Source organism: Artemia franciscana, chromosome 2 (genome assembly GCF_032884065.1).
Source record: "Artemia franciscana chromosome 2, ASM3288406v1, whole genome shotgun sequence".
In the NCBI taxonomy this organism is placed as follows: Eukaryota; Metazoa; Arthropoda; class Branchiopoda; order Anostraca; family Artemiidae; genus Artemia; species Artemia franciscana.
The window spans coordinates 9,772,325-9,793,702 of record NC_088864.1 but is presented as its reverse complement, the minus strand read 5'-3'; the positions used below and the strand labels follow the sequence as shown (position 1 = coordinate 9,793,702).

General features: G+C 37.1%; 1 protein-coding gene across 1 annotated transcript in view; it reads right to left on the bottom strand.

Annotated features, from left to right (window-relative positions):
- LOC136037152 (uncharacterized) overlaps nucleotides 1–9,001 on the bottom strand; it is a 29,886-nt gene extending 20,885 nt beyond the window's left edge. The window contains exons 1-2 of the mRNA XM_065719671.1: nucleotides 8,820–9,001; nucleotides 2,013–2,140 (exon numbers count right to left, since the gene is read on the bottom strand). Of these exons, the coding sequence (XP_065575743.1) occupies nucleotides 2,013–2,140; nucleotides 8,820–8,829 (138 nt within the window). The 5' untranslated portion in view covers nucleotides 8,830–9,001. The remainder of the gene's footprint in view (nucleotides 1–2,012; nucleotides 2,141–8,819) is intronic.
- Between the last annotated feature and the right edge of the window lie 12,377 nt (nucleotides 9,002–21,378).

The window sequence follows — 21,378 nt, the reverse complement described above, 5'->3', positions numbered from 1 at the left end:
ACTGCCATCTTTCATCATCTTAGCTTATCTGGAATTGCCAAACCGCAAACAGCAAAACCAGGACCGACAGACCGACAGAAATTGCGATGGCTATATGACACTTGCCCGACGGGCAAGTAGAAATCAAACAGTTCGTGGTAACGAACTGTAGCAAGGAGCGACCCGGCTCAATAGTAACCGAAGCTCTAAAAACGGAATTTTTATAACAATAGCAACATCAAAAGAATTGCATTTAACGCTGATTTTAAATATATAAGTTTCATTAAGTTCAGACTTACCCATCAAAAGTTACGAGCCTGATAAAATTTGCCTTATTTTAGAAAATAGGATGAAACACCCCTTAAAAATCATAGAATCTTAACGAAAATCAAACCATCAGATTCAGCGTATCAGAGAACCCTACTGTAGAAGTTTCAAGCTCCTATCTACAAAAATGTGGAATTTTACATTTTTTGCCACGAGACAGACCACGGGTGCGTGTTTATTTGTTTGTTTTTTTTTGTTTTTTCCCCAGGGGTAATTGTATCGACCCAGTTGTCCTAGAATGTCGTGAGAGGGCTCATTCTAACGGAAATTAAGTTCTGGTGACCTTTTTAAGTGACTGAAAAAATTCGAGGGCACCTAGGCCCCCTACCACACTCATCTGTTTCCCAAAGTCTCCTGATCAAAATTCTGAGATAGCCATTTTATTCAACATAGTCGAAAAACCTAATAACTATTTCTTTGGGGACGATTTACTCCCCTACAGTCCCCGTGGGAGGGGCTGCGAGTTACAAACTTTGACCAGTTTTTCCACATAGTAATGGTTATTGGGAAGTGTACATACGCTTTCAGGGGGATCTTTTTGGTTGGGGGAGGGGTTGAGGGGACGGGCTACGCGGGGGAAACTTTCCATGAAGAAATTTGTCAAGGGGGAAAATTCCATGAAGGGGGCGCAGGATTCTTTAGCTTTTTAAGCTTTTTAGCTTTTTTAAAGAACGATGAAAAATCGAATATGAAAAAGTTTTTTCAACTGAAAGTAAGGAGCAGCATTAAAACTTAAAATGAACAAAAATTATTATGCATATGAGGAGTTCACCTGCTCCTAATACCTTGCTCTTTACGCTAAAGTAATTTTATTAATTTCAATTATTTATTGTAAGGCCTTTGTGATTCAGCGGTCATTCTTAAGGAATTGGGACAAAATTTAAGCTTTATTGTAAAGAGCGAGGTATTGACGAGGGGATGAACCCCCTCATATACGTAATAAAAACATACGAATATATAAGTTCGTTACGTAAGTTAATTCGTAAGTTTCACATATTTTTACTAACAAAAACGTTCGTAAAAAATTAAAAGTTCTAGATGCTTTTTTAAATAACCAAAAAATTGGAGGGTAACTATTGGAGGGTAACCCCCTCATATACGCAATAAAAACAGAAGTTCGTTACGTAAGTTAATTCATAAGTTACGCATATTTTTACTAATTAAACGTTCGTAAAAAACTAAAGTTCTAGATGCCTTTTTAAATAGCCAAAAAATTGGAGAGTAACTAGGCCTACTCCTCGCTCCTTTTTTTCCAAAATTGTCCGTTCAAAACTATGAGGAAGCCATTTAGCCAAAAAATAAATTAATATGCAAATTATGTTTTAATTATTCATGTGCGGAGAGCCGAAATCAAAACATGCATTAATTCAAAACGTTCAGAAATTAAATAAAAAACAAGTTTTTTTTAACTGAAAGCAAGGAGCGACATTAAAACTTGAAACGGACAGAAATTACTCCGTATGTGAAAGGACTGCTCCATCCTCAACGCCCCGCTCTTTACGCTAAAGTTTTTTACTGTTTTAAAAAGTAGAGTTGAGAGAAAGAGTCAAACTTTAGCGTAAAGAGCGGGGCGTTGAGGAGGGAACAGTCCTTTTCATATACGGAGTAATTTATGTTCGTTTTAAGTTTTAATATTGCTCCTTACTTTCAGTTAAAAAAACTTGTTCTTTTTCACAAATAAACACAAAAGAATAGAAGTCAGTTACCTGAGCAGCAGGACCAAGACACCCAGGAGGGGAGATACCTAAAATTTTCCCTTCTAGACTCTGAATGGCTGCTGCTTCTCTCCTTCTTATGCGGGCCAAGTCTGCCTCGATATGAATATTTCCTACGTCTATAAGTAACAAGGTGCTTATATTAATAGATTTTAATAAGTTAGTATTAATAAAAAAAACACTAATAGCTAATAATAGTATTAATAACGAGTAGGAAAGACCAGTTGAAATTACTAAATGAGTTAATTACAAAAAATGAGTTGATACAATTAATTACAATGAGTTTTGTAACATCATATATAACATTCTCTTTATGGTAATAAGCAGTAAATAAGGAGTGTAATTTGCTATAGTGGGGAGGGCAACTACGCCCCCTCCCAGACTTCAATTTGTCCCCCAGTGGAACTTAAGTTTCTTCACAAAACTTGAAAAACTTACTATAGATTTTCCCAGGTTTTGACACATGGAGCATAATAGATTTGGTGTCACTGCCTGAAAATTCGTACTGTGCGACGGGCCACAAAAAGTGAACAAAAAAGAGTCACGCCCGGAAAATTAAGCAGACTTACAGCTGTTTTTTCGGAAGGCTTTGAGGCTTTGTTGATAAAAGAGGATGTCTAAGCGAATTTTTATTCCGTAAAAACAAATAGAAATAGGAAGAACTATTTAATACAAGCATAAATACAGAAAGCATAAGAATGTAGTAGTATCGGCCTTTTAATTAGTATAATTGAATTTTTTATTTTTACTGTAATAGATTTTAATTAATCACAAATTAAATTGTACCCCAGCAGAATTTAATTTCTTCACAAATCTTAGTCGAAACTGAGATAAGCCTGCATTATTCAATCATCCACAGAAACGGGTTGCTTTTCTTTGGTATATATTTGCCTAAATGGTACTATATGGCACATTTTTTTTTATTTTTCACTGTCATTTTCACTTGATTTGCGAAAATTGGCTCCAACCTTGCCCACTCCCCCAAGGATTAAGACAAAATTACACCACTGCAGTAAATTTCCTTAGCAAGCAAAAAAGATTTAACATAATGTGCAGAATTCCATTCAAAAAGAAATGACAAGATTTCCCCAACTTGTATCAACTTTAATCTAAAAGCTTATAGAACAGAAAAATGTTCCGCTTTGTGAATCCAAAGAACTTTCAAGGTTAAAAAAACTTATTTCTGGAGGTGCCTCCCTGCGAATATAGAATAATAATAAAAAAAATAGATTAGCCCAGCTTTGCCTTACTGAACTTGGCCACATTTAACTGAAACCTGAAATAAACCAATGGAGCCTAAAATAAACTATTGGCCTTAACTATTACAAACAGCAAGACCCTTAATCATACACAGATGAAAGCAATGGCGTTACATAAAACTGCCAATTATGAAGTACACACCAAAAACTTGAATTCTTGTTTATACGATAGCACAGCAAAAACAATTCTACTTTTTTATTTTTATTTTATCTAAACAAATTGATTAATTATTTAAACATTTAAAATTAATGAATAAAAAATAATATTAAACACAATTAACTAACTTTAAAAATTTAATTTAAATCGTTTAATTAATTTTTTCACTTTATGAATTAAGAGATTTGCCTGCTATTCGTTTATTTTTATTTTATTCATGAAGGAGAATTTTCCAGTACCTTACCATACACCGTCTATTTAGTAGTGACTGTGCGAATATGTTACCGTGACCGTTCAAAATTTGTAGTTGTCGACGTTCACCGGTGAAAATGCAAAATACATCTTTTCCCTTGGACTAAGTCAGCGTTGCCAGTCAACTTTTTCTGTTTAATATAAGGTTTGATGATGACCCGTTAGGTTAGGTTAGATTAAGTTTGGTTAGATTAGCTTAGGTTTTTAACCCATTTTTGATATTTTTAGCTAAATTTAACCTGACTTTTACCACCATAGCTTGCATAAGACTGAAACAGCTGACTCGCAAAGCTAATTGAATAAAGCAGAGGAGAAGGAATTTCGGACATTTACTGGTAAATGTCGACACTAACCAGATTTCGGACATTCACGGTAACATACATTATCCATACAAATATAAAGTACTAGTAAAAATGCACCTATATGAACAATGTACAAATAAATATGTAAAAATATAAATTTCTATTTCAGCGAATATTATATAAAATGAATACATTTCACATTATATATGAAGTACATTCAACCGGTTTTTTAAAACAAGTTTTCTTAAATAAGGGAAAAACCGAACAGAAATAGACTTTCTTAAGGATTTTTCTTTATAATAGAAGTAAAATACTTTGTCAAGCTTAAGCCTAAATCCTTTCTAGGCCTTATCCATTTCTAGGACTTATCCATTTCTAGGACTTATCCTTAAGTTTGAGTTAACACACAGTGCTATTTTATTGATAGATATTGATTCTATTTTTGTCCAGTACTATATTAGATTTATTATTATTTTCTCATCTTTTGTTGTATTTATTTTTACATCATGCCCTCGCAAGCTTAGCTTTAGGCGTGCTGCTGACTATTATTTTTAAATTTTGATTCGCAATAAAAAGCTATATTATAAATCAAAATTAAACTGTTAATTCTTTGTGTTTACTTGATTCAGGTAAATCAAGATTAACCCTAATTACAGCTAACTTTTGGCTTATACCAAAAAATATGCTACCAAAAAATACAGTTCGGTCTGAAAAATGAACAACTTTATTGGATCTTTTTTCGTACCCTTTAGGGAACTTCTACCGTATGTTCAGATATAATTTGTTTTGGGTAACTGGCTTCCACAGGATTCAAAATTTTTATTTAACACACAATATAGATAACAACAATTATTCAAATAAAGCTAACAAAGAGAAAGTTCAAATTGAAGGCTATCTATCTTCAGGATAAATTCTATGAACCACCAAAGGGCACAAATAAAACAAAACAAAGAAGGAAAAAACAACAAAAAACGAGACAACTTAGAGTACGAGGGATGAGGAGGGAGGGGCTACTCCATCCTGGAAAATACACAATAATATAATTTAAAAAGATAGAATGAGGAATACCTGTCATCAAGAGTAAATAATGTGTTCTGCTCACATTTTCTTTAAGAGATTTTTAAATTTATTATTCAGTTAAAGTATATTTGCTGTAGAAAGGAAACCGCAAGAAACGTAATCTAGACTACTATAAACTCATGCTGCCCAAAATTACCTCTGGCTAAGATACTTGAAATATGCCTTCCGTATTCCTTTCCCCTAACATTTTTTTTTACATTTTTCGTGTCTGTATCCCATTGAACCTCCTCAATATCCCTTTAATGTATTCTGCATGATTCTTCTGTAATGCTACTTTAGTTGGCTTTACAAGAAAATTCTGTCTAAAATTACCCGGGGACATAACTTGCAACTGGTCAGGGGGATAGCTACCCAACTAAGGTCCCAGTTCACCCTCATGACCCCAGTTCACTCCCCCAACTGAAATTTGATTTCTTGAAAACTTGTCAAAACTAAGATAAACCTCCATAATTCGAGCATCCAGAGAAATAGGTCAGTTTTCTTAATTATATCTTAACTTTTATGGCACTATATGGCTCATTTTCATTTTTCAATGTCATTTTCACTTGATTTGGGAAAACTTGTTCCAACCCCCCCCCCAAGGACTTGGACGAAATTGCGACACTGAGATTACCCCGATAAATCAATCTTTCCTCGCAAAAATCCTTTTTGCAAACCAAGGTCTACATGTACTGTAGTACATGTACTACGGTACATGTACTGTACTACATGTACTACATACCCCTCCAACTCCCCCCAATGTCATCAGATCCGGTCGGGATTTGAAATAAGAGCTCTGAGACACAATATCATTCCAAACATCAAATTTCATTAAGATCCAATTACCCGCTCATAAGTTAAAAATACTTCATTTTTTCTATTTTTTGCGAATTAACCGGCCCCCCACTCCCCCCCAGATGGTCAAATCGGAAAAACGGCTATTTCTAATTTAATGTGGTCCGGTCCCTGATACGCTTGCCAAATTTCATCGTCCTAGCTTACCTGGAAGTGCCTAAAGTAGCAAAACCGGGACCGACAGACCGACAGAATTGGCGATTGCTATATGTCACTTGGTTAATACCAAGTGCCATAAAAAACAAGTTTTTGTAACGGAAAGTAAGGAGCGACATTAAAACTTAAAACGAACAGAAATTACTCCGTATATGAAAGGGGCTTTTCCTCCTCAACGCCCCGCTCTTTACGCTAAAGTTTCTTACTGTTTTAAAAAGTAGATTTAAGAGAAAGGATCAAACTTTAACGTAAAGAGTGAGGCGTTGAGGAGGAAAAGCCCCTTTCCTATACGGAGTATTTCTGTTCGTTTTAAGTTTTGATGTCGCTCCTTACTTTCCGTTACAAAAACTTGTTTTTTTATTTAATTACATCAAAAGAATCGCATTTTAATGCTGATTTGAAATATATAAGTTTCATCCAGTTTAGTTTTACCCATCAGAGGTTACGAGCTTGAAAAAATTTGTCTTATTCTAGAAAATAGGGGAAAACCCCTGAAATTCATAGAATATTAACGAAAATCACACCATCAGATTCAGCATATCAGAGGAACCATACTGTACAAGCGTCAAGCTTCTATCAACAAAAATGTGGAATTTTGTATTTTTTGCCAGAAGACAGATCACGGATGGGTGTTTTTTTTTTTTTTTCGTTTTTTTTTCTCCCAGGGGTGATCGTATCGACGCAGTTGTCCTAGAATGTCGCGAGAGGGCTCGTTCTGACGGAAATCGAAAGTTCTAGTGCCCTTTTTAAGTGACCAAAATAGGAGGGCATCTTGGCCCCCTTCCACGCAGATTTCTCCCCAAAAGCCACTGGATCAAAATTTTGAGACAGCCATTCTGTTTAGCTTAGTCGAAAACCTAATAACTGTGTCTTTGGGGATGACTTAATCCACCTCAGTACCCGGGAGAGGGGCTGCTAGTTACAAACTGACTATTGTTTACACATAGTAATTGTTAATTATAAAGTGTACAGACGTTTTCAGGGGGACTTTTTCGCTTTGGGGTGGGGGCGGGTCGCGGGAGGAGGTTACATGGGAGGATCTTTCCATGCAGGAGTTTTTCATGAGGGAAGAGAATTTCCATGAAGGGGGCGTTGGATTTTCTAGCATTATTTAAAAAAAAACAATGAGAAAATAAATAAAAAATTTTCAACTGAAAGTAATGAGCAGCATTAAAACTTAAGACGAAAATAAAATATTACGTATTTAAGGGGGTTTGTCTCCTTCACAATACCTTGCTCTTTACGCTAAAGTATTTTTAGTAATTTGAACTATTTATTCTAAGCCCTTTGTGATTCAGGGGTCATTCTTAAAAGATTTGGGACAAAATTCAAGCTTTAATGTAAAGAATGAGGTATTGACGAGGGGGCGAACCCCCTCATATACGTAATAAAAGTAAACAAATATAGAACTTCATAACGTAAGTTAATTCGTAAGGTATATATGTTAAATACAAAAAAGAAACGTTCGTAAAAAAATAAATAAAAAAAATCTAGTTGCATTTTTAAGCAGCCAAAAATTGGAGGGCAAAAAGGTCTCCTTTCCCTCCTCTCTTTTTTATCAAAATCGCCCGATCAAAACTATGAGAAAGCCATTTAGCCAAAAAAAAAAATATGTAAATTTTGTTTTAATTATTCATATGCGGTGAGCCAAAATCAAAACATACTTTAATTAAAAAACGTTCAAAAATTAAATATATAAAATTAAAAATTTAATAAAAATTAAATAAAGCGACATTAGAACTTAAAACAAACAGAAATTATTCCGTATATAATAGGGGTTGACCCCTCCTCAACGCCTCGCTCTTTACGCTAAAGTTTTTTATTGTTTTAAAAAGTAGAGTTGTGAGAAAGAGTCAGTTATGAAGCTGAAAACAATTTTGTTGTACTTCAATTAAGCAGAAGATCTATTTTGCAAGGTTTCACTTTTATAATACACATATTTTTAAAGGTCATCAAAGGTCAGGCTCATCTAGAGGGAGAACAAGTGGAGGTAGTTGCTTCAAAATACCTTCCCGAGACATATTTTAGTCTGTAGATTCATCCCTGAAAGTTTCATTTTCCTAACCTAAACCCTTTCTGAGATAGCAAGAAGTCAATTAACTAGAATTTTACCAAAATAAGGAATCTAACGGTACTACTAATTCTACATTGTAAAGTTTCAGAAGAGCAGTCCAACTGCAGCCCCCCTAGGCTTATATATACCCTTATAAATGCAAATTTTGTTATCTTATATTACTTTTTATCTTATTTCTCATGGATACGGTTAATCTTTATTATACAGCAGAATCATTGAGAAAAAAATTCTTTGGATATTCCATACTTTTTCAATCATACTTTTTCAACCAAAAATAATAATCGTAACCATCGCAAGTCTCTAATTTCTCTTCCCTCCCGCCATCATTAGGCCATATATGGTCCCTTTTGGTTAGCCTATAGCCTATATAAGCATTTACTTTTTTTTTCAAATTCGTCATATTTGGCAGTAAGAACCAACGGTTGATGGGAAACTAACATAAGATAATGCAAACCCACTTGTGTCTATAGCCTGGTCTGTACCGCATTATAAAGGGTTAAAAGACAATTGTAACAAAGCTATCATTACATTTAGAAGGGCATTGAATGGAGACTTTAATGGTTTGCTGTTATACATGACTGAAGAATCTTCTTAATTTTTATTTAAACTTCAGAATCCAATTCAAAACTATTGCATAATTAAAAATCAAGCATTTAAAAAATTATTACATAAAAAAAAACTTACTTTCAGCCATTATTCCCTTGTTAACCTATAAATTCTGATGACTTCTCCAAAATGAATGAGGTAGCCTAGACGAAACTTTCGTTTATTACGTTTCTTTTACGTTGCTTTGTTTACGTTTGCTTTCGTTTGTTGCTTACGTTTGTTTTCAAAACGTTGGATTTGGTTATGTAATAATGGCGCCGTAATAATGACTAACAAAAGCATTGAGAGAATGGGTGGTGCCAGGTGGCCAATTAAACTCATATCTGAGGGCCATTTTAGAAATGGACTGCTGGCTGCATACAAAGTTATGTATTCCCAGTTTTACTATAGAAATCATATGGAAAGAAAAATTGAAACATAACTTACGAGTACTGCTTTATTTACTATTGATTTTTGCAAGTAAACATAAATAATGTAATAATAAAGCTACTAAACGGAAAAAAATTCGATTGGACATTGAAAGGATTAGTGCCCTTTTTAAAAGTCAAAAGTGATTGCAGGGTGACTAACCCCCATCCCAAGCCCACCATTTCCCCAAAAACATCCAATCGAAAGTATCAGATAACCATTTCGTTCAACGTAGTAGGAAGGTCAGGAAACTTGAGGCTGACAATACCCCCTCAGAGCAAAGGTTGTAAGTTATGTTGCGGGGACATATAAGGGTTTTATGGAAAGTATTGTCTTGGAAACTTCAAAAAGGGCTCATTCGATTGGAAATTAATAGGGCTGGTCCCATTTTTAATAGTCGACAGTTGACTGAGGGCGAATGATCCCCCCACACACATAATTTCCCAAACACTTCCGATAAAAATTTCGATATAAATTTTTTGTTCAAAGTGATTGAAAGGTCTGGAAATTATGTCATTAAAGACGACCCATCCCCTAAAGCCCTCAGGACAAGGTTTTTATAAAAAGCGTTGTCGTAAAAACTTCAAAAAGGGCTCATTCGATTAGAAGTTGAAAGGACTAGGGCCCTTTTTATTAGTCGAAAGTGATCAGAGGGCAAATCTCCCACCCACACCCATCATTTCCCCAATCACTTCTAATCAAAATATTGAGATAACTATTTTGTTCAACGTAGTTGAAAGTTCCGGAAATTATGTCTTTGAGAATGATAAAGTCCCCCCCCGCAGCCCTCAGGGTAAGGGTTGCAAGTTATGCCCTTGGGGCATACAAGGTTAAATAGAAAGCGTTGTCATATAAACTTCGCAGAGCGCTTATTGGATGGATAATCAGAAGCTCTAGTGCCCTTTTTAAGAGTCGAAGTGATCAGAGGGCAGCTAACCTACCCTTCCCACACACACACACACGTCGTATTGTCCCGAAGTGCATCTAATAGAAATTTTGATATAACCATTTTATTCAGGATAGTCTAAATATTATACAAAAAGGCTCTTGGGGTTGAAACAAACCCCCAGAGCCTGGGGGCAAGGATTGTAAGTTACGCCCCAGAGGCATTTAAGTATTTGTGGAAGGGAAGGTTGTATAAACTTTAGAGGAGGCTCATTTGGTGGAAAATAGAAAATTTTAGTTTCCTTTTAAGAGTCAAAAATGATGGAGGGCAGCTAGCCCCCCCTACCACTCCTCTTCTCTAAACGAACGTAATTAAAATTGTGAGATAGTAATTTTGCTCAAAATAGTCCAAATAGCATATAACAATGCCTCTAGGGTTGACACAACCCCAGTGTCCTTGATATAGGGCTGTAGGTCATACCCTGGGGGCATAAAAGGTTTTTTATGGATTGGATAGTCGCATAATCTTCGTATTGGGCTCATATGATTTGAAATTGAAAGTTATAGTGCCCTTTGCAAGTTTCAAAAGTGATTTGAGAATCTCCAGCCCCTCCCTCCACGCTCATTCTTTCCACAAAGACATCAAATCAAAATTTAGAGAAAGCAATTTTGTTCATTGCAGTTGAAGTATCTGGAAATTATGTCTTTGAGGAAGACATCTCCGCCTCCACAGCTCTCGGGGCAAGGGTCGTAACTTATGCTCTGGGGGCATATACGGTTGTAATAGAAAGGGTGGCCGTTGTTATCATAGAAACTTCGAAAAGGGCTCATTCTATTGGAAACTTAAAGGGCTAATGCCCTTATACATCGAATAAAAAATTTTGAGACAGTTATTGTATTAAAAATAGTCCAAAGATCATAGGCAGCGCAATAGCGCTACCTAAGTAAAGAGCGATGATGGCACAATGTATTATTTTTTCCTTTTTTGTTCTTAGACCAGGGCCCTTCGCATCGAAGGAGTTGTCTTAGAAACTCCAAAAAAGGCTCATTAGATTATACGTTGAAAAAGCTAAAGCCCTTTTTAATAGTCGAGTTTGATTGAAGGGCAACTAACCCCCTTCCTACGCCCACCGTCTCCCCAAGCACTTCCAATCAAAATGTTGAGATAGCTATTTTATTCAACGGGGTTGAAAGGTCCAGAAATTATATTTTTGAGGATGACAACCCCCCGTAGCCCTCAGGAAAAAGGTTTTGCCCTGGGGGCATATAAGGTTTCTATAGAAAGTGTTTTCATAGAAATTTCAAAAGGGGCTTCATTCGTTTGGAAATTGAGAGGGCTAGTTCCCTTTTTAATTGTCGAAAGTGATCAGAGGGCGAACGGCCTCTCGTCCATCACTTCCTCAAACACTAATGATCAAAATTTTTATATAGCCATTTTGTTCAACATAGTCGAAAGGTCTGGAAATGATGTTTTTGAAGATGGACCCCCCCCCCTCAGCCCTCACGACAAGGGTTGTGATTTATACCCTTGGGGCATATAAGGCTTTTTATAGAAAGTGTTGTCATAGAAACTTGAAAAGGGCTCATTCGATTGGAAATTGAGAGGACTAGTGCCCTTTTTATTAGTCGAAAGCGATCGGAGAGTAAATGCCCCCCACACCCATCATTTTCCCAAACACTTCCAATCGATACTTTGTGATAGCTATTTTGTTCAACGTAGTTGAAGGATCTGGAAACTGTGTCTTTGAGGATGACAAATTCCCCCAGTTGTAAGTCATGCCCTGGGGGCATATAAGGTTCGGGTGGGGGGGGGCTCATTGGATCGGTAATCAGAAGCTTTAGTGTCCGTTTTAAGAGTCAAAGGGATGAGAGGTCAGAAATCCCCACACATACATAATATTGTCCAGGAATGCATCTAATAGAAATTGTGAGGTGGCTATTTTATTTAAAATAAACTAAATATAAAATAAAAAGGCTATTCGGTTGAAAAAAAAACCAGGAACTTGGGGTGTAGGGTTGTAAGTTATGCCCCGGGGGCATTTTAGGTTTTATGGAGGGGATGGTTGCATAAACTTTAGAGGTGGGTGGTCGTATATACTTCGGAGGGGACTTATTGGATTGGTAATCTGAAATTCCAATGCCCTTTTTAAGAGTCAAAGTGATCAGAGGACATTTACGTCCCCCACCCCCAACAGGTCGTGTTTTCCCGAAATGCGTCGAATACAAACTTTTGAGGCACTCCTTTTATTCAAAATAGTCCAAAGATCATATAACAAGGCTTTTGGGATTGATGAAAATCCCTAGAGCCTGGGGCTGAGGGTTGTAAGTTGTGCTGCGGGCATTTAAGGTTTTCACGGAAGGGATGGTTGTTTCATTTTAGAAGAGGCTCATTTGGTTGAAAATTGGAAGTTCTAGTTCCTTTTTAAGCGTCACAAATAATGGAAGGGCATTTAGCCCCCCCCCTTTTTAAGCGTCACAAATAATGGAAGGGCATTTAGCCCCCCCCCGAAAACCCCTCTTTTCATCAAACGCATCTGATTGAAATTATGAGATAATAATTTTGTTCAAATAGTCCAAAGAACATATAATAATAAATAATAAAAAAAACCAGCACCCTAGGGATAGGGTTGTAAGTTATGAAAAGAGGGCATATAATGGTTTTATGGAATGAGCGGTCGTATGAACTTCAGATGAGGCTCATTTGATTTGCAATTGGAAGTTATAGTGCCCTTTTTAAGATTCAAAGTGATTTGAGAGCAACCACCTGACCCCCCCTCCCTCCACACTCATCATAACCTTTAACACCCAAAATTAAAACTTGGAGATAACAATTTGGTTCATTGTAATTGAAGGGTCCAAAAATTATGTTTGTGAGGAAGACAACCCCCCTCCCCTACAGCTCTCAGGGCAAGAGTTCTAAGTTATGCCCTGGACATATATAAGATTCTTATAGAAAGGGTAATCGTATATGCTTTAGAAGAGACTCATTGGATTGGTAATCAGAAGCTCTGGTGTCCTGTTTAAGTGTCAAAGGAATCAGATCGTCCCTACAAACAAACACGTCGTGTTTTTTTCGAGATGCATCCAAAATATATTTTAATACGGCCCTTTTATTCAAAATAGTCAAAAGATCACATAACAAGGCTATTGAGGTTGATACAAACCACCAGAGCCTGATGCGAGGATTTCAAGTTATGTCCCTGGGTCATTTAAGGTTCTTGTGGAAGGATTTGTTGTGCATACTTTAGAGGTGGCTCATTTGGTTGAAATTGTAAGTTCTAGTTCCCTTTTAAGTTAGTAGTGATGGAGGTCATCTAGCCTCCCCCCTAAATACCCCTCTTTCCACCAAATGTATCCGATTGAAATTGTGTGATGGCAGTCTTGTTTAGAATTGCCCAAGAGCATATAACAATGCTTCCAGGCTTAGCACAACCCTCAGATACCTTGGGCAAGGGCTTTAAGCTATGTCCTGGGAACATATAAGGTTCTCATGGAATGGATGATCGTACTAAATTCACATGGGTCTCATTTGATTTTATATTGGAGGTTATAGTACCCTTTTTAAGAGTCAAAGTGATTTGAGAGCAACCAAGCCCCGAGGGGAGTGTTGAACTGACTCATAACATGTTATATGTATACGGGTTTTTAAAAGGGTGTATCTCAGGAATGATTGAGTGCATTAATTTTGAATTCTAAGGAAATGATAAGGGAGATGATCAATTGACACAAAAAGACAATTAAATTAAAACACACTATACGCATGCAGATTGTCAAAAGGGCATATCTCAACAATTGATTTGGGTATAAAGTTGAAACTTTTGGAGAATACTTAAAGGGGAAGAAAAATTGACAAAAAGGTAATATAAGCATGTCACTACTAACACTAATACCACTGCTACTTTTCCTTATGCTACTACTGCTACTTAACTACTACTTCGATCGCAAAAACTCGTAGGGCATTAAGTATTAAGATGAAAAGGGCGTCAAAAGCGCACATCAACAATATTTTGGAAAGCAAAGGCAGAGCTGCTTTATCATAGCAAATAGTGTTATTGATATTTTAAAGGAGCTAATTTGATTGAAAATTTAAAGTTCTAGTACCCTTTTTTAAGAGTCAAAAGTGATTGGAGGGCAATCAGCCCTCCTTTTTAGCTAATAATTTTCTGAAGACTTCCAATCAAGATTTAGGATAATCATTTTGTTCAGCATAGCTTAACGGTCTTGTAACTCAATCTCTTGGGCTATTGCTTAGGTCATCCTCCACAGTTATGCAATTTGCCCATTATGTTCAAAAACTAACTGTTGCCTTAATATTAAATCAAAAAGTCCTATGTGTATGCTGATTGCCAATAAGGTATCTCAGTATTATCCCAAGAACGACCGAGGGTATCATGTTCAAATTTTCGGGGCTACTTCTGCTCTTAAAATTTAACTAAATCAAAAGAGTGCAAGGCCATCCAAGCTGTCAGAGCATAGATAGATTTTTGTGAATGGTATCAAGTTTTATTTTTAAGGTCAACTAGATCTACGTTGTATGGGCAACGTGAGGTGTTACAGCAACCTTTTTTCGGCTTCACCGAATAAAGTATTGCGAGAGTAACACTTTGATTTTGTTTCTTCGCTTTGATTAAACGCTGAAGTTGTTAATCTGTAAGGATCTTAAAATAAATACTAGGTACACAAACTTGCAAAAGTCGCAAACCCCTCATTGCAACTAGCAAAAGTTGCAAACTCCTCATCGCTGAACATGATTGCCGCCTAACAGCCGATTATTACTTACAATCCCCCTACACGTCTTACCACTAGAACCAAATCGGTCTTATTATCAAATACACCGGAAACAAATAATAGGTACATCAACTAGCAAAGGTTGCGAATCCCTCATTACCGAAGATGATTATGAGCTAACAGCCGACTGTTGCTTAAGGCCCCTAATGTCTCACAATTGGTATCGGCCTATTTTTGGTTTCAGTGCGTACCTTAGGCCTACTACTGAAGTTGTCAACCCCTTTAAACTTTCAGACTGGTATATCTAATGAAGCAATTTTTCTACCAAAAAATTATTCATAAGAGTTTAGCTCATCAAGAGCTATCGACTACCGTCGAAAAAAAATCTATCTGTCATAGTTCAAGAGTAAACTCTTTGAACTAAGACGAAAACTTGGCCTTTTTAACAAAAGGCCAAGTTTCTAATGTCATCACTTGGAAAGGAGCAAAGCGTAAACTCTAATTTCTTTAGCAATGAAAGAACTTTTAAAATTTAAGAGCCACATCTGATACCATTTCTCTGCCGCAATCCCAAGTGCGAAAAACCGAGTGATAAACTCAACTGAAATCACGAACAGAAATGAGTAGAAACAATAAATGGCAGCACTTTCGGTTTCCATTTTTTTGTTTCTGTAAATTTTTCTATTTATCACTCAAAGAAGATATATTGGCTGTGGGACCGGGTAACTACCGCATATATTTAACACTTATAGATTTTAGTCCATCTTCAATTTGAAACTGGTGCCAGCTTGCTTAACTGCTAGAACAGAGCTTTCCACTCGAAAGCAGAAACACGGTATACATACTTTGGCTATAAAACTCCTGTAAATACATGGCAAACAAAGGCTATAAAACTCCAATTCACTTCACAAACTATAGGCTCTGGCTCAAGGACAAGCAAAAACCATCCTTTTTGGCCCCAGGCCAGGGTTCTACGAAGCTTTCCAAAATGCAAAGTCCGGGATCAATCCGGCCTAAGGTCCACTCTTTCCATAAGAACCGCAGAGGTTAGACCCTTACTATTTTCTAGAAATAAGCTGAAATCGGGGTACTAGGAAAAAAACAACAAAACCAAAGTTTTACTCTCGCAACACAAATAGAAGAGGCATAACAGTAATTTAAACACTACTATTTGTATCCAGATTTTTAAAAGGATGTATGTTGTTAAAAACTGTTGCAAAATCTTCTCCAGCATAAAATAGCAGGCCAAGCTATAAATTCTTAAAGAACAAGAGCTAAGAGCTCATATGGCAATTGTGACGAGGTCGGAAGAGCCAAGAGCTCATATGGCATGAGCTCTAGCAAAATCTTAAGAATCATTAGATTGCTTTAAAAGGAAAATCAGAGGCTTAATGCCGGTCGGGATTAAAAATAAGAGCTTTAAGTCACGAAGTCTTTCTAAATGTCAAAATCCATTAAGATCCGATTACCCAGTCGTAAGTTAAAATTATCTCAATTTTTCTAATTTTTCCTCTCCCTTCAGCCCCCCAGATGGTCGAATCAGGGAAAACGACTTTATCAAGTCAATTTGTGCAGCTCCCTGACACACCTACCAATTTGCATAGTCCTAGCACGTCCAGAAGCACCAAACTCGCCAAAGCCCTGAATCCCACCCCCTAACTCCCCCAAAGAGAGTGGATCCAGTTCGGTCACGTCAATCACGAATCTAGGACATTTATAAGCGTTTTACAAGATTTCCGGTTTCCCCCTCTAACTCCCCCCAATCTCAACAGATATGGTTGGGATTTGAAATAAGAGCTCAAAAGTTCCTTCTAAATATCAAATTTCATTAAGATCCGGTCACCCGTTCGTTAAAAATACCTCAATTTTTCTAATTTTCCCAAATTAACAACCTGCAGTTCCCCCAAAGAGAACGGATCCGTTCCAATTATGTCAATCACGTATCTATAACTTGTGCTTATTTTCCCATCAAATTTCATCCCGATCTCTCCTCCACTCTAAGTGTTTTCCAAGATTTCTGGTTTCCCCCTCTAACTCCCCCAACGTCATTGGATCTGGTCAGGATTTAAAATGAGAGTTCTAAAGCACAAGATCCTTCTAAATATAAATTTTATTAAGATCTGATCACCCGTTGGTAAGTTACAAATACCTCATTTTTTTCTAATTTTTCCGAATTATCCCCCCCCCCCGACTCCACCATAGAGAGCGGATACGGTTCGATTATGTCAGTCACTTATCTTGAACTTGTGCTTATCCTTCCCACCAAGTTTCATCCTGATGTCTTCGCTTTAAGCGTTTTCCAAAATTTCCGGTCCCCCCCCCAATGACACTGGATCCGGTCTGGATTTAAAATTAGAGATCTGAGTAGCGAGGTCCTTCTAAATATGGAATTTCATAAAGATCCAATCATTTCTTCGTAAGTTAAAAATATCTCATTTTTTTAATGTTTTAGAATTAACCCTTCCCCCCAACTCCCCCAAAGAGAGCGGATCCGTTCCGGTTATGTCAATCCCGTATTTAGGACTTGTGCTTATTTTTCCCACTAAGTCTCATCCCGATCCCTCCACTCTAAGTGTTTTTCAAAATTTTAGGTTCTCCCTCCTCCCCCAATTCCCCCCAATATCACCAGATCCGGTCGGGATTTAAAATAAGAGCTCTGAGACACGATTTTCTCCCAAACATCAAATTTCAATAAGATCTGATTACTCCTTCGTAAGTTAAAAATTACTCAGTTTTTCTTATTTTTCAGAATTAACCCTCCCCCCAACTCCCCCAAAGAGAGCGGATCCGTTCCAGTTATGTCAATCTCGTATCTAGGACTTGTGATTATTTCCACCAAGTTCCATCCCGATCCCTCCACTCTAAGCGTTTTCCAAGATTTTAGGTTTCCCCACCCAACTCCCCCCAATGTCACCTGATCCGGTCAGGATTTAAAATAAGAGTTCTGAGACACGATATCCTGCCCAACATCAAATTTCATTAAGATCCAATCACCTGTTCGTAAGTTAAAAATACTTCCTTTTTTCTAATTTTTCCGACTTAACTGTCCCGCAACCCCCCCCCCCCCCCAGATGGTCGAATCGGGGAAACGACAATTTCTAATTTAATCTGGTCTGATTCCTGATACGCCTGACAAATTTCATCGTCCTAGCTTACCTGGAAGTGCCTAAAGTAGCAAAACCGGGACAGACCGACAGACTGGCACTTGGTTATGGCACTTGGTTAATACCAAGTGCCAAAAAAAAACGAAAAGAAACTATTAATAATAAGAGCTAAGAGCTCATATGGCACTTGTGACGAGGCGAGAAGAGCTAAGAGCCAAGAGATCATATGGTATGAGCTCTAACCAAATTCTATGAATCAATAGATTGGTTTAAAAAGGAAAATAAGAGGCTTAATGCCGGTCAGGATTTAAAATAAGAGCTCTGAGTCACGATGACCTTCCAAATATGAAAATTCATTAAGATCCGATCACCCACTCGTAAGTTATAAATACCTAATTTTTTCTAATTTTTCCTCTCCCTTTAGCCCCAGATGGTCGAATCTGGGAAAACGACTTCATCAAGTCAAATTGTGCAGCTCCCTGACACGCCTACCAATTTTAATCGTCCTAGCACGTCCAGAAGCACCAAACTTGCCAAATCACTGAACCCCACCCCCCAATTCCCCCAAAGAGAGCGAATCCAGTGCGATTCTGTCAGTCACGTATCTAGGACATTTGTTTATTCTATTCACCAAGCTTCATCCCGATTCCTCCACTCCAAGTGTTTTTCCAAGATTTTCCCCTCTAACTCCCCCCAATGTCAAAAGATCTGGTTGGGATTTGAAATAACAGCTCTGAGACATGAATTCCTTCTAAAAATCAAATTTCATTAAGATCCAATCATCTATTGGTAAGATAAAAATACCCCAGTTTTCACGTTTTCCAAGAATTCCGATTTCCCCCTCCAACTCCCCCCAATGTCACAGGATCTGGTAGGAATTTAGAATTAGAACTTTAAAGCACAAGATACTTCTAAATATCAAATTTCATTAAGATCTGGTCACCCTTTAGTAAGTTACAAATACCTCAATTTTCAAAATTACCCCCCCCCCTCCCCAATTCAACCAAAGAGAGCAGATCCGGTCCGGTTATGTCAGTCACGTATCTTAGACAGGTTTCTATTCTTCCCCTCCGGTTTTATCCTGATCTCACCGCTTTAAGTATTTTCTAAGATTTCCGGTCCCCCCCCAACTGCCCCCCCCCCAATTACGCTTGATCTTGTTGAGATTTAAAATAAGAGATCTGAGTTACGAGGTCCTTCTAAATATGAAGTTTCATGAAGATCCGATCACTCCTTCGTAAGTTAAAAATACGTCATTTTTTCTTATTTTTCAGAATTAGCCCCCCCCTTAATAGAGTGGATCCGTTCCAATTATGTAAATCACGTATTAAGACTTCTGCTCTTATTCTTCTTATCAAGTTTCATCCCGATCCCTCCAATCTATGTGTTTTCCATGATTTTAGGTTCCCCACCCCAAACTTCCCCCAATGTCACCAGATCCGGTCAGGATTTAAAATAAGAGCCTTGAGACACGATATCCTTCTAAATATCAAATTTCATTGAGATCCGATCACCCGTTCGTAAGTTAAAAATACCTCATTTTTTCTATTTTTTCAGAATTAACCCCTCCCCCAACTACCCCAAAGAGAGCGGATACGTTCCGGTTATTTCAATCATGTATCTAGGACTTGTTCTTATTTTTCCCACCAAGTTTCATCCCGATCCCTCCACTCTAAGTGTTTTCCAAGTTTTAGGTTTCTCCCTCCCAACCCCCCTCCCCAATGTCACCTGATCCGGTCGGGTTTTAAATAAGAGCTCTGAGACACGATATCCTTCTAAATATTGAATTTCACTGAGATCCGATGACCCGTTCGTAAGTTAAAAATACCTCATTTTTTCTAATTTTTCAGAATTAACCCCACCCCCTAACTACCCCAAAGAGAGCGGATCCGTTCAGGTTATGTCAATCATGTATCTAGGACTTGTGTTTAATATTCCCACCAAGTTTCATCCCGATCCCTCCACTCCACCTTTTTTTAGATTTCCCCCTTCCACCTACCCCCCGCCCCAATGTCACCAGATCTGGTCGGAATTTAAAATAAGAGCTCTAAGACACCATATCCTTCTAAATATCAAATTTCATTGAGATCCGATCACCCGTTCGTAAGTTAAAAATACGTCATTTTTTTAATTTTTCACAATTACCCCCCCCCCCAAACACCCCAAAGAGAGCGGATCCGTTCCGGTTATGTCAATCATGTATCTAGGACTTGTGTTTATTTTTCCCACCAAGTTTCATCCCGATCCCTCTACTCTTAGTGTTTTCCAAGATTTTAGGTTTCCCCCTCCCATATCCCCCCCAATGTCACCAGATCCGGTCGGGATTTAAAATAACAGCTCTGAGACACGATATCCTTCCAAACATCAAACTTCATTAAGATCTGATGAACAGTTCGTAAGTTAAAAATACTTCAGTTTTTCTATTTTTTCCGAATTAACCGGCCCCCCACTCTCCCCCCAGATGGTCAAATTGGGAAAACGACTATTTCTAATTTAAGCTGGTCCCGTCCCTGATACGCCTGCCAAATTTCATCGTCCTAGCTTACCTGGAAGTGCCTAAAGTAGCAAAACCGGGACCGACAGACAGACCGACAGACCGACAGAATTGGCGATTGCTATATGTCAATTGGTTAATACCAAGTGCCATAAAAACAGTAATACGCCAAAAAGAATAAAAACATAAATTTTAAATGTTTTTATTTCTATAACTTTAATAAATCAAATATAACTAAAATTTTAAGAAATAAATGTCATCATCTGTATATGAAACTAACAACGCATATTCATTTGTATTTTTTTTTTTCAGGGAAGTGCAAATTATGTTCTGGCCTTGGGAAGGCATAGGGGGTTTTGAGCCCTATTAATGTTAATTTCTGCTCGTGTTGAGTTTGACTCTGTTATTTATTGTAATTTCTGTTCGCTTTGGGTTTCAGTTATTTATCGATGCTGATCTTTGGCAGTTTTATGCTTGGTAGATTATTTTATTTTATTTTTTCTCGTTTTTGGCTTAATATTCCTTGCTTTTCTTTGGAAAAATTATTTTGAAGAGTTCTTTTTAATTAACCAAAATAATTAGCAGGTCCTTTTGATGTACATGTTTTGTTGTGAAAATTCGTTGGTTTTTGGAAGAAGGGGGATATGGTTAATAGTACTGGCATGGGTTGTTCTTTACTTTTATTTTGTTACCTTCAATTGCTTGAAAATGAAAATTGATTTAAATTAGTTTCTCGAGAGATAAATGTGACCAATTTAAGGGACAATTTAATCTTAATTTCAAAAGACAATTTAAATAATTTGAAGTTTTTAATTTGACAGTTTTAAGTAATAAAGATTAGTTAATTATTCAATCAAAAGATAGGGAAGCTCGGGCATGTTTTGGACACGGGTTGTTTCGGACACTGTCATTATAAAATCGAGTTTTGCACGAAACGTTTTGCCAAAAATCAGGACCAACATTGACGAGTGGTTAACTTTGCACAAAAGTTTCCAAATACGCGTTTCAGAGACATTTC